General features: G+C 40.6%; 1 protein-coding gene across 2 annotated transcripts in view; it reads right to left on the reverse strand.

Annotated features, from left to right (window-relative positions):
• Positions 1-1,635: 1,635 nt before the first annotated feature.
• Positions 1,636-13,471, reverse strand: part of TMEM192 (transmembrane protein 192) — a 31,115-nt gene continuing 19,279 nt past the window's right edge. Inside the window, exons 5-6 of one of the 2 annotated variants that reach the window (XM_014851452.3) lie at positions 6,988-7,090; positions 1,636-6,676 (exon numbers count right to left, since the gene is read on the reverse strand). In XM_014851452.3, the coding sequence (XP_014706938.3) occupies positions 6,538-6,676; positions 6,988-7,090 (242 nt within the window). In that variant the 3' untranslated portion in view covers positions 1,636-6,537. The remainder of the gene's footprint in view (positions 6,677-6,987; positions 7,091-13,471) is intronic. The other variant, XM_014851453.3, reaches the window with a different exon arrangement.

A 13,471-nucleotide genomic window follows, 5' to 3' on the forward strand; every position in this document is an offset into this window, starting at 1 on the left:
TGTATTAAGCAACGGATTTTTATATACTAACTTTGCACCCAGCCACCTCACTGAATTCTCTTATTTCTGTATTTTTTGTAAGAGTTTTTCCAGTAGGTTCCTCTGGAGTTATTTGTGGACTCAATCATATTATCTGCAAATAACAGTAACTCTGTCATTCCCTTGTCAATCTAGATAGCTCCACATTCTTTTTCTAATGCTTTGTTGGAACCTCCAGAACAGTAAGGGGGGACACACACATCTTGTTCCCGATGTTAATGGGAACATGTCTGATGTTTCCTACTAACTGTGTTTTCTGTTGCATTCTTTCTTTTGAAAAGAAATTCTTACATATGAATGCTTGACTCTGATATTGGAAATATTCTCCCATACTATTAGGGTTAGTCTTAATTTTGTGTATGGTACTGAACATCTATGTCAGTATATAGAGACACACATTCTTTTTTTTATTTTTAAAGATTGGCACCTGAGCTAACAACTGTTGCCAATCTTCTTTTATTTATTTTTAAAAATTTTTCTCTCCAAAGCCCCCTTGTACACAGTTGTATATTTTTAGTTGTGGGTCCTTCCAGTTGTGGCATGTGGGACCTGATGAGCAGTGCCATGCCCGTGCCCAGGATCCGAACCAGTGAAACCCTGGGCTGCCGAAGCAGAGTGCTGGAACTTAACTACTCGGCCACGGGGCTGGACTCTACACACATTCTTTTTTTTTGAGGAAGATTAGCCCTGAGCTAACTACTGCAAATCCTCCTCCTTTTGCTGAGGAAGACTGGCCCTGAGCTAACATCCATGCCCATCTTCCTCTACTTTATACGTGGGACGCCTACCACAGCATGGCTTTTGCCAAGCAGTGCCATGTCCGCACCCAGGATCCAAACTGGTGAACCCCACGCCACAGAGAAGCCGAACGTGTGAATTTAACCGCTGTGCCACCTGGCCGGCCCCTACGCACATTCTTTTTAATCACCTGAAACTACTCCACTGTTTGTATTATTAAATCCATTTATCATATTGAAATATTTGCCCCTCCCTCATTTTTCACTATTATAATCATTACCGCCATGATTCTCTTATGTCTTTGGGTAGCTGTGTATTATGCCAGAGAATGCTTTCATTTTTTTACTTTTAAATCTTTGCTACATCTGAAATTGATATTATATTCTAGTCAGGGGAGAAAGAAATAAAGCCAGTCAATTATATAATATGGTGAGTGGTAAGTGCAATGGAGAACAAATTAAATAGGGTAAGGGAGATGGAAAGTGCCAAGTGTGCGGAAGGCTGACGTTGTAAACAGTGGTCAGAGCAGACCTCACTGAGAAAGTAACATTTGAACAAAGACTTGAAGGAGATAAAGGATATGTGGGAAGTGATCATTCCAGGCAGCGGGAAAAGCAAGTACAAAGGTCCTGAGGTGGGATGTGTCTCACAATCCAAAAAATAACATTGTGACTGAAGCAAAGTAAGCAAAGGAAGAGTGAGAAGAGATGAAATAGGGGTGAGAGGTGGAGCAGATTTTCTAGAGCCCTGGAGGTCACTGTCAGGACTTGGCTTTTCACAAAGATAAGGAACCATTAGAGTAACATGATTTGATGTACGTTTTAGAAGGATCTCTTTGGCTGCTGTGTTAAACATTGATGCTTTTTGTTTTTGGGTTTTTTTTTTTTTTTGCTGAGGAAGATTAGCTCTGAGCTAACATCTATGCCAATCTTCCTCTACTTTATATGTGGGTCCACCACAGCATGGCTGACGAGTAGTGTAGGTCTGCACCCAGGATCTGAACCTGCAAATCTGGGCCACTGAAATGGAGCATGCTGAACTTAACCACTATACCATGGGGCCAGCTCCTAGACATTGATGTTTTTTATATGTGTGTGTCAGGGGGAGGTAGGGGTGACTAGAAGCTGAAAGACCACTTAAGAGACTATCACCATAATTCATGTGAAGATGACGGATTCTGGATCTATTTTAAAGGAAAAGCTAGCAGGATTTGCTGATAAGATGGTATGTGAGTGTGAGAGGAAAGGAGCTACCACAGTGGAGATGGAGAAGGCTATGGAAGATAGCTCAGCTCTGGATGTATTATGTTTGAGATGTTTTTAGACAACCAAGTAGAGATCTAGAGGGGACAGCCGGGTAAATGAGTTTGGAGTTCAAGGAGAAGACCTGGCTGGAGATGCACATTTGGGAGTGGACAGCTTGTAGACTGTATTAAAGCCATGAGACTGTGTGAGATCACCAAGGGAGTGAGTGTGGATGGAGAAGAGAGAGGCCCAGGGTTGAGCCCTGGAGCACACTAACATTAAGAAGAAAAGGAACCCGCAAAGGATACAAAACAAGAAGCCAGTGAGGGTGGAGGAAAACCAAGAGACAGTAGTGAACTGGGAGCCCACATGAAGAAATTAATCAAGGAGGGAGTGATCACCGGAGATGAACGCTGCTGATCAGTGAAGAGAGAGGAAACTACGCACTCACCTCTCCCTTAAGCAATATGGAAGGAAGGTAACTGGTAACCTTGACAAGACCAGTTTCAGTGCAGCAGGAGGGTAAAAAGCTAAACTGGATTAGAGAGCCCAGGAGGAGAAGAACCAGAGACAGGCTTCCCTGGTTTACAAATAAACCATTCTCCTTAGGAAACCTAGGGAATGTTTTGAGATTTTTGTGATTTGTGATTGTCATATATTCAAGGTTTGTTTCCTCAAGAATTCAAGATCTAGCAGACGGGAGTTTTGTACTCAAGACTTTAAAAAGCCTCTGATCAGGCTGTGAGATCATTAAAGTAACAGTCTTTTCTGTAAAAATGATAGGGAAAGGAGAACATAAAGGTCATTTCATTTGCCATTTGATTTTCTGAGTGGTTATAATACATAAGTTAATTTTTTCCATAAGTCACATTAACATAAGAGTTCTCTATGAGGTTGAACTTACAGAAGAAGAATCAAATTTATTAAGCCCAGTCGTTGGTTTATTTGTCTCTTGCGTTCACTTCCATTCTCCCTCTACTCCCCCCACCCCCTGCTTCCCTGCACCGTAAGAATGTAGATTCTATGAGAACATGAACCTTCTCTGTCTTATTGACTCCTGTATTCCCAGCACCTACAACACTCTCTAGCACATGGTCAGCTCTCCATTAAATGTTAAATGTTACATGAAATGAAATGAATGTGTATGGAGACATTTTTCGTTGTTAGAACTGGGGGTTGCTCTGGGCATCCTAGTAGCCAGAAATACTGCTAAACATCCTAAAATTCACAGGACAGCCCCCCATAACAGATTATCTGACCCAAAGTGTCAATAGTGCCAGGGTTGGGGAACCGTGCCTTAGAAGAAAAAAAGAGAAAGAATTAACTTAAGTCCTCTAAGACTTTGGTTTGAATGCCTGGAAGAAGAAAAAAGGCCTCCAGCAGAAGCCTGGGTATATTAAAATTCACTCGAGCCCCTGCTGGCTCTCACACGACAGAGGACATCTGATATGGCTTCAGGGACTCATTTGTGTGAACATCTTCACCAGCGCTGAAGTGTTCGAAGAGCCATGGAAAAGAACTCAAAACCAACCAGGAAGTGTGTGCAACACATATGAACTGAGGACTGTCCCTATATATTAAGGAAGACTAAGTTTAAGAAAAAGAATAGCCTAGGAGAATAATAAGCAAAACGCTTGAATATGCACATCACAAAAGATTTATAAAGGCCAAAGAATATGGGAAAAAAGGCTCAACCTCATTAATATTCAAAGAAATGCAATTTGAAACAATGACTGACTTTTTTTAATCCATCAGATGGGCTAGGATTAAAAAGACTCACAACACCCTCAGTCGATAAGGGCATGGGACAACAAGCAGTATAAATTAGTGCAATCTCTTGGTGATGGGATTTCAAATAATTTTTTCCTTTATATTTTTCAATATTGCCATTAAAAAATAACGAGCTTTTAACTTAATAAGTCATGATGCTATCTTCATTTGAAATAAAATCCCAAAATTAACAATATAGATATATATACATATACACACATATTTACTTTTAAAAAAATGTTACTATGCCCGCCTGAGTTCAGGGCCGTACCTTTGTGCCACCCACCTTTCCCCCACATTGCGCTACAGTCTGAGCTCTGCCACTTCCTTGCTTGAAACTCCTCAGTGGCTCCCCCTCCAGTGCAGGCCCTTCAGCACAGACAGCGTCAAGGCCCTCCAAGATCTGACACTGTCCACCTCTCCTCCACGTCCTGCCTCACACTTTTGGTTCAAGCTGTCTACCATGCTTATGTCCGGTTTGGAGCTGTTTACCTTCTTTCCTCATTAATTTGCGTGGAAATCCTGCAGCCCCCTTCCTCCCTAGGGCACTGTGCAACCTGGAGCTCCTACAGCACCTTGGTCTGACTGCCATTATTTCACTTAGCACAGAGCCTAGAAATCTTAGTCCTCTCCCTCCTTAGAATGGAAACTATAAACCAGGTTCTGTCTTACTAATTTTTGTATCCACTGTGCTAGCATAGTACCTGACTGATGAATAGAAAGCTTAACATTTAAATTGTTTTATTCATTTTTCTTTTTTGCTAGTTCTAATACTTACTTTCATTTTCTTTTATTGTTTGACTTGTTCAATATTGAGTTTAGAAAAGAGTACTGGTGGGGCCGGCCAGGTGATGCAGCGGTTAAGTTCACATGATCCGCTTCTGGCGGCCCGGGGTTTGCCCATTCGGATCCCGGGCGCGGACATGGCACCACTTGGCACGCCATGCTGTGGTAGGCGTCCCACATATAAAGTAGTGGAAGACGGGCACGGATGTTAGCTCAGGGCCAGTCTTCCTCAGCAAAAAGAGGAGGATCGGAAGCAGTTAGCTCAGGGCTAATCTTCCTCAAAAAAAAAAAAAAAGAGTACTGGAGGTTATACAGACACCACATCACAACTATACTTTTCTCTATAAACCAAAGTTCACCCCACAAACCTTAGAAACTAAGGTCCAAATTGAATTTAAAAATAAATAAGAATTAATTATCGGCCACCAGTGCTTTCCTCTTGAAACAGAAAACGGCTGAAGGGAAAGTTTATAGGCTCTTCCAGAACATAGACACAGATTTCTGGAAAGCAATAGCTTTGAAATGTACTCATTAAAAAAGAAGGGAGGGAGGGAGGAAAAGTCAGGAAACTTGAATACAATCTGAATTATAAAAATACAATTTTGGGTATGGTTTGTGACTGTTGTCATCTTGGGGATTCAATGGTATTACCTGTAGAGGACACACCATCGCCTTTATTTTAGTAGAAAACTTCCAGAATGCCCCAGCAATGGCTGTAGCTAATGTTTGCCCTCCATAACAGTGGATGTGACCAAGTGAATAACATCCCTTGCTAAACAGTTGTGTCTAGCTCAAGAGTTTTCAAATCACATATTGACCATTCAGCTAAAGACCAAATACAATTAGCAGCATACATTCTCACAAGATCCCCTCCCCTCGTCATGTTAAGCTTTCAACCAAAAGTCTTTCTAAGGCAGCATGTGAAGGTGCCAATAGCAAATTGATCACTTAAAGGGGCAACCAGGAAAACTGGAGAAATAATGCCATTTACTCATAGAATGTTGCACTGTATCTGGAGAATTAGACATGTTTAATATCTGCATATAAGTTGATATGACAGTTTATTTCCACCGTAATTTTTAAATATAATCGAAGACTAAAAAAGGTGTCCCTTTTTTTCTTTTTAGACAAACTTAAAGCCTCAAAAGATCCCTTTCCTATAACTGAACTTACAGATCCAGTGAGGTTTAGTCAATACTGAAATACAGGGCAACTTTTTGAAGAAGGGTGAAAATAAAGAGAAAGTTTAAAGTCTTCTCTAAGTATTTCAGTTGTTGCCAATGGAAAGTGCTGCTGATGTAACAAGCAGCACTGGTCAGTCTAACGCTGGTCCGAGTCATTTCCATCTCTTATTTCTGGAGAATGGGAAGCTGTAGGAGTTTGCATAGTAAATCACCGAGTGACACCCTGTCCTAAGTGAGGGAATTCTTTATAAAAGCTACACGGGCCAGGCTGTCCTCTGACACCACACAAGCATATAAAACACATGACAAGGCTCCATGGGAAAAAACATTAACCACAAGAAATAATGACTTCTCTCCTCAGTTTAAAAGTGGGAAGATCTTATTTGATCACAGCCCTGTTTTAAATAGATTGTCATGTCAGACTTCCTCGAGCAATAGCCAAATTGTTAGAGGGTTCAAATGTCATGTGAAAGAAGTGTTGGCCAAGGAGATGTTTAAATGATACTTTTGATGTTAGGATAAACCAAGAGTTAAATAATTTCAAAATGTGCAAAACACTGTCCTTGAGTTATCAAGGCTCTACAAAGTATCTTTCAAATGATCCACAAGCCCTTACATATTAAACAGCCACATACGTGAGAACCAAATTCAGGTTTCCCGCAAAAGCTGTAAAATGCTACTTGGCAAAAGCTGCAATTCCCTATGACAGCTTGTCAGGTAGTCAGTCTTAAATTCCTCTGGCTTCCTCTGCGATCGTTGTCTGGACCTTGAGCCTCTCACATTCTACTTGGCTGAGAGCCTACGTCACAGGAAGTCAAAGCCAACAGCCGCTTACTCAACAGGGCATTGTGCCGCTTCAAGTATACTATTATGTCTCCTTGCTTCTCAACAATTTCTTCTAGGCTTGAAATAGTCCTGCAAAGAATCAAGATATTAATGATGACATATATTCCCCGATACTTGTTAGTCTCTTTGCGAATGGGTCCCTACCAGTTTTCAGTAGAGCATATTTATTTGTTACTTTTTCTCAGATGTTACAAGCCAAGGCATTATTCCAAAATGGGATTGGCTTCACCACAGCTGAAAGGAAGTAAACAAATCAAACAATTTTAAATGCACACATGCAAAGTTGTAAACTACAAGCATTAGAATGGGTTCTAGATTTCCAGGGGGAAAAAACTTTCAATTCTCTTTCTATAATCTTTTGCTCTCCACCCACAGCTTACCTGAATCCAGTTTCTGAGGTAATATTGATGGGGTGAGCATAGATTTTTTCTTCTTCAAGTACATCAGGCTGAGGTTTGGATTTATTAAATCTTCGAATTTTCACTAAAATAATAAAGTCATTATTATCAGTTTATCTAATTATGAAAATTTTTCTATTTCCATTTATTCCAACTACATTAATTGGCTATTCTTTTCAAATAAGTTAATATGCAAAAAATTGCTTCATAAAGCAAATAAACAGATTTGTTTATTGAGGTACTCAAACATTTGAAAGTGTACCATGTGCCAGGCCTGTACTGAATACTGGGAATACAGAGGTTATCATTATTATTGATAACAATAGTAACAGCTATCATTTTTTGTGCACTTAAAACACAGAGGGCACAGAGGAACTGTTTCACATGGACTGCCTCGTTCAGCTCTGAGAACCACCCCCTGAGGTGGGTGCTCTTATTTCTCCTGTTTCCTACAATCGAGTTAAGTGAAGCCCAGGGAAGTCAGAGAAGCAGCCAGGGCTCTGATCCAGGAAGCATGACTTCAACACCCCCGCTGTTGGCACTACCCTCTGAAAAGAGCCACTAGTCCAGGGGAAAATACAGACGATAAGCCCACATTCCAAGACAGTATGAAATGGACCATAAATCGAAGCTTGCACAAGGAGCTATGACAGCCCCAGAAAGCAGCCCCTTACTCAGCGGGAGCCGGGGTGGGAGGGAGGGTCAGAGAGAAGGAAGTGGGTAGGGCCTGAGTCCAGCCTTGAGGGAAACACAGGAATTAATCACACAGACTAGGTGAGTGGAGAAGAAGGTGTTTCAGCTGCAGGAAGAGCCTGAACAAATGCTGAGGATCTTGAGGTGCGTGTACGTGTCTGAGGGTTGTGGGAGCGGGGCATCAACAAGGGGCGAGGCTGGAACATTGGGCAGGGAAGACATCATGAGTGGCTGGTGGGGCACGTCAAGGCATTTAGATTTTATCCTGAGAGCAAATGGCAGTCACTGAAAGGATCTCACCATCACCACGAAGAGTAGGGATGGGCAGCGGTCAGTTCATGGAGAGCCTTTTATGCCACACTAAGATTTCAGCTTTTCTCCCTTAGGCCATTAGAAAACTCTGAACATGGAAGTTGTTAATGATCAGTTACTCATAAACGTGATCACGCTGGCAGAAGTAAGGAATATGAATCAGAGGACAGAGGGAGGGAGACCAGTAGTATGCCTCCTGGAATTACCCATGCAAGATGGGAACGAATATCTAACCAAGGCAGTGGCAATGACAAAGGAAAGAAGACAGATTTGAGAAGCAGGTGGACTGAACAGGACCAATGGCTGATAGATGGAGAGTAAGGTGGAAGGAAGAATCCAGGATGACACCTAGGTAGGTGCACGCTGGCACTGTTAGCCGAGATGGGGAGGAGGGGGAGGATGGAGGAAGGTTTTGAAGAAGAGGAGAAAGATGCTCAGCTCAATTCTGATCTTGTTGGTACCTATGGGACACCCCGATGTTAATTATCACTAAGCAAATAAATATAAAGGTTGGGGCGGCTCTGTTCATTAGGGGGATGCCCACTGGTGTATAGATGGTAACTAAATATGGAGAATGAAAAAGGATGAGTCTGGTGAGAGAATGCTGATACCCACTCATATTTAAAAAGTAGGGAAAAATCTGCTAAAACGGAATGGAAATAAATATCCAGAGAGGCGGGAGGAGAATCAGGAAAGAGCAGTCAGTGTTCACTGCCAGAAAGGTGAAGACATGTAGAATCTGATCTGGTGAATTTGGCAATTTGGAGGCTACTGATGAACTTGGCAGTTTTGGGGGATAAGTGGTATGATGGACTGAATTGTGTTCCCCCAAAATTCATATTTGAAGCCCTAACCCCCAATGTGAGTGTCCTTGGAGATACGGACTTTAGTGAGGGAATTCAAATTAAATGAGGTAATAAGGGTGGGGCCCTGATCTGATAGAGGAAAAGGCACAGGGATGCAGCGCTTGCGCTGACCAAAGGCCATCTCGGGACACAGCAAGAAGGCGGCCATCTGCCAGCGAAGGAGAGAGGCCTCAGGAGAAACCAACTCTGTCAATACCTCTGTCTCGGACTTCCAGCTTCCAGAACGGTGAGAAAATATCTTTGTGTTGTTTCAGTCACCCAGTCTGGGTCTTTTGTGATGGCAGCCCTAGCACACTAATCCAAGTGGGCAGATAAGCAGAAACGATGAAGGCTGTCCCCAACTTCTCAGGTCTGAAGACAGACCAAGCAGGACAGCTTGCATCTCTGCATAACAGCTACTGTCCTGTCCGAATAAGTCTGGGACCAGCTGGAATGAGTAATTTCCACCAGAGAAGCCTACAAGAGGAGAAACAGCAAGGGCTGAGCCAGGTCTCAATAAAGGCAGTGACTGTCAACCCAGATGAACATGAGAATCATACGTCCAACTCCAAATGAGCCAGAATATTCAGCATGTGGGGAGGAGGAAGGAAGGGGAGCTAGACCCAGGTACCAAATGTTTAAAAAGCTCCATGTATGATTCTTTCCTTTTTCATAACAACTTTTGAGATATAATTCATGTATCATGCAATTCACCCACATAAAGTGTAGAATTCAACAGTTCAGGATATTCAAAGAGTTGTGCAAACCATCTCTACAATCTATCTTAGAACATTTCATCACCCCAAAAAGAAACCTGGAATCACTAGCAGGATTCTCCATGTGCTGCCTGCCTCCCCAGCTCTAGGCCAGCACTAATCTATTTTCTGTCTCTGTAGATGTGCCTGTTCTGGGCATTTCACATACATGGAATCCTACAACACGTAGTCTTTTGTGACTGGCTTCTTCCACTTAGCATAATGTTTTCAACGTTCATCCACGTTGTAGCATGTATTAGCACTTCATTTCATATATTCAATCCTTTTTATGGCTGAATAATATTCTATTGTAAGGATATAACACATTTTGTTTATCTACTCACCAGTTTATCCTAACATCATTTAGGTTGGTTCCACTTGGCTCTTATAAGTAACGGAACTTTGAACATTTGTGTACCTGCTTTTGTGTAGATGTGTACATGTTTCCAGTTCTCTTGGATACAGACCTAGAAGTGCAAGTGCTGAGTCATATGATAAGTCTATGTTTAACCCTTTGTGGAACTTCCAGGCTCCACATACGATTCTGGTGTACACTCTCAGCTGAGAACTAGGCTGAAGAAGCTTAAGTGAAGAGGTTAAAGAGAAATGTAAAAAGGTTAGGAGATATGCAGAGGGTTCATCAGAAAGGACCATGAAGAACCAGGCAGTACGATGCCAAAAGAAGAAAGTCAGGTAATGTAACTAGAAGCCCTTGACTTTCAGGTACGGCTAGAAAGTTAGAAATGAGAAGCACCTATGGCTTCAAAGGGCACAGGCACAAAACCTGAGGTGTTATAGCTCCCAGGTTGGAGGAGACCGAGAATGAGCCCTGGGGCTCCACCACCAACAGATCAGGGAGAACACTCAACAAAGGAGAAGATGGGACCCCAGTGAGACAGGCAGAAAACGAGGAAAGCCAGAGTCCCAGAGCATTTCAAGGAGGGAGCGATCAACCGTGTCAGCTGTCATGCAGTAAGATGAAGGCGGAGAATCAAGTATTATATGAGGGCTGCCAGAGAGTCTGAGTTGTTTATGTTCATATCTTCTCTCTCTAAAATGGTGTCTTCCACATAATAATTCCTAAATAAATGAAGAAACTTGGAACAATTCTAAGTGTCTTGAACTGGGGCACAGGAGATAATAGATACACAGTATTAAAGTAAAAGTTAAGAGGCAGAAATAAAAGACATACCCATAGTCTAACAATATAAAAACGTCCGTCTTTCAGACTCATCTTTGCAGTATTTAAAATAAATTAAATTGGATGCATTCAGGACTTTTTAGATCACAGGTCAGGCATTAACCCCAATGCAAATCACGTGGAACAAGAATCTTCCACTCTCTCCATAGTAACTCAAGGAAGGCATGCATGCAAGATCAGCAAAGCACTACAAAGACAGGTGGACCCGTGCGCCGTTTACATTTTCTTCCATCTTGTACTGAAGCTCTTACAACTTCAGGGCAGTGTTATTGGGTTCTGGAAGGCTGATAACTGAGCAGCATTTATTGACTATGTTGCTTATTTTTAAATGGACTGAAAGCTAATCAAATTTAGTAACCTGAAAATGTTTTAAATTTTACCTTCCTAGTTTTCCCGTATAGACGTAGTCAAGCAAATTAGTGCCCAAAAAGAAAAGTTCATCTTGGTGTCTAGAGATTAACCACATACTTAGAACGCAAATAAATTAGTCAAAGTCAGGTTAGAATTAGTCTATCAAATAATCATGTCTTAAAGAGTTACTTTCAACATTATCAAAACTAGCTATCTTCTAAAATCTTTTTTAGTATAGAGAAGCAAGAAAGATGCATATATCAGGAAACCAACCTTAAATTTTCTGTGACACTGAACAAAAGCCACTTTTGTCCCTGGAAGCTATGCCCTAAAGCTCTTGTCAGAGCCTACAGTACATTTAAAGGAACATTATAATTTAAAAAGTAAGCCTTGAGAATATGGAGGAAAAATAGTCACACTTGAACCTTCTAAAGAAATCCAACATTTGCAGAGACTCTACCCTATGTAAATTTATAATTATCATAATAATTATTAACCTTTCCTGTGTAAATCATCTATTTATTTTGCAAGTCTGAATTACCAATTATCAGGTTTTCTTAAAGTAGGAAGTATATTAATTTGAGATTTTAAAAGACAATTTGAATGGTGTATTTTATTCAGATAAAAAAATTAAAAATTAATGTAAATAAAGATGAAATATGGTTCTAAGTCTTTGACTACGGACCAAAGCAATTCTTTTTAATTAGGAAGACAATGGATTAAAATAAGTGATACATGCTAAAGGAAAAGGAAAATTCTTTCTGCTCAAGTCTAGGCATCATGTAACTAATATATTTCTGCCCAACTGTAAAAATTACCTCCTCTCAGGATTCTTGGACATCTGCTTCCTCCACCTCCTTCCAAACAGTCTCAGGTTTTTGTCATTTTGTTTTTAACATTACCTGTCTTATTTACAGTATAATTAACTTTAAGTGTTACAGGAAATCCTTTAAAAAATGGTACAGTAAATCCTAGAGAAATAAATCTTGGACTACATTTTAACAGTATTAATTTCCCTCTATTTACATGATGACATTCACACAATCTTTGGAATATTGTTGTCACCTCCTTCTGTGTCACAGAGCATCTTATAGGTATTACAGAAAATACTTTACTGAAGGCTTGTACCCCTTGTAGTAAATAAAAGTTGTAGATATTATAAAATAATATGAATTCTGCTGCTCAGATCTAAATTATAACCCCATTTACAGTGCTTGACAGACACGATATGAATGGAGCGGATCTCAATCAACAAGATAATTCAACGTTCGTTTCTGTCACATGGATCACTTTACTGAAGAAGTGAGCTGTTTCCTATATTCTGAAAAATTAACCTTACTTTAAAGTCTCATCCCTTTTTATGAAGTTAAGTATGTGGTGTACATTTCTTTTTTTTCATTTTCCTTTTTCTTTTGCTGAGGAAGATGCACCCTGAGCTAACATCTGTTGCCAATCTTCCTCTTTCTGTATGTGAGCTGCTGCCACAGTATGGCCACTGATGAGTGGTGTAGGTCAGCGCCTGGGAACCGAATCCAGGCCACTGAAGCAGAGCACACCAAACTTAACCACTAGGCCAGCGGGGTGGGCCCCTGTGCATTTCTTTTTTTAGAGTGAGGTGCAAATGTGATTCTCTACCTAATTTGGCTAATTGTTAGCTGATAACTACAGAAAAATTTCTAAAAGTCAATTAAGAATGCAACATTCATTCACATTCACAAACTAGTCACTCGATTCATATTCTAAATACTGTTCTCTAGGCCTTAAGGAGACTCAGCAAAAAAATCAGGAAAATGAGATGAAGCTAAGGCCCAGATGACTTCTTCCTTCTTAACTAGAATAATGATTGCTTCCAAAATGACTAGATAAAGTATGCTATTGTCACAAAACATTGGTGCTCAATGCCACAAAGTTAGCTATTATTACGGGCAGATTAAACGTGCATGTCAGCATGACAGCAGGAATGAAATCTCGATTTCTCCAGGGCTTGAATTTTTTCCTGTTCAAGTATCTTTCCTTCTATTTTTCATATTAACATATCTTAAGCTTACTTTACCACTGAGAGTTTTAAGAGACAGACAGACCAACCAACTCTCAGGGAGCTCCAGATTTAGAAAGAAGTGGGTTCTTAAATGGTTTATCCCAAAGCAAGTCTGAGCTAAATGCAGTCTTGCATGCATTACTTATTTACTTATTTTTATTTTGTTATTTTTAATTTTAAATGCCAGATTTATATTTCAGTTGTCCTTGAGGAAGCAAAAGTTTGTGGGCCTTTTTAATTTTTTTTGTTTTGTTTTTTTAATGAAAAGGCT

The sequence above is a fragment of the Equus asinus genome, chromosome 3 (assembly GCF_041296235.1).
Source record: "Equus asinus isolate D_3611 breed Donkey chromosome 3, EquAss-T2T_v2, whole genome shotgun sequence".
NCBI lineage: Eukaryota > Metazoa > Chordata > Mammalia > Perissodactyla > Equidae > Equus > Equus asinus.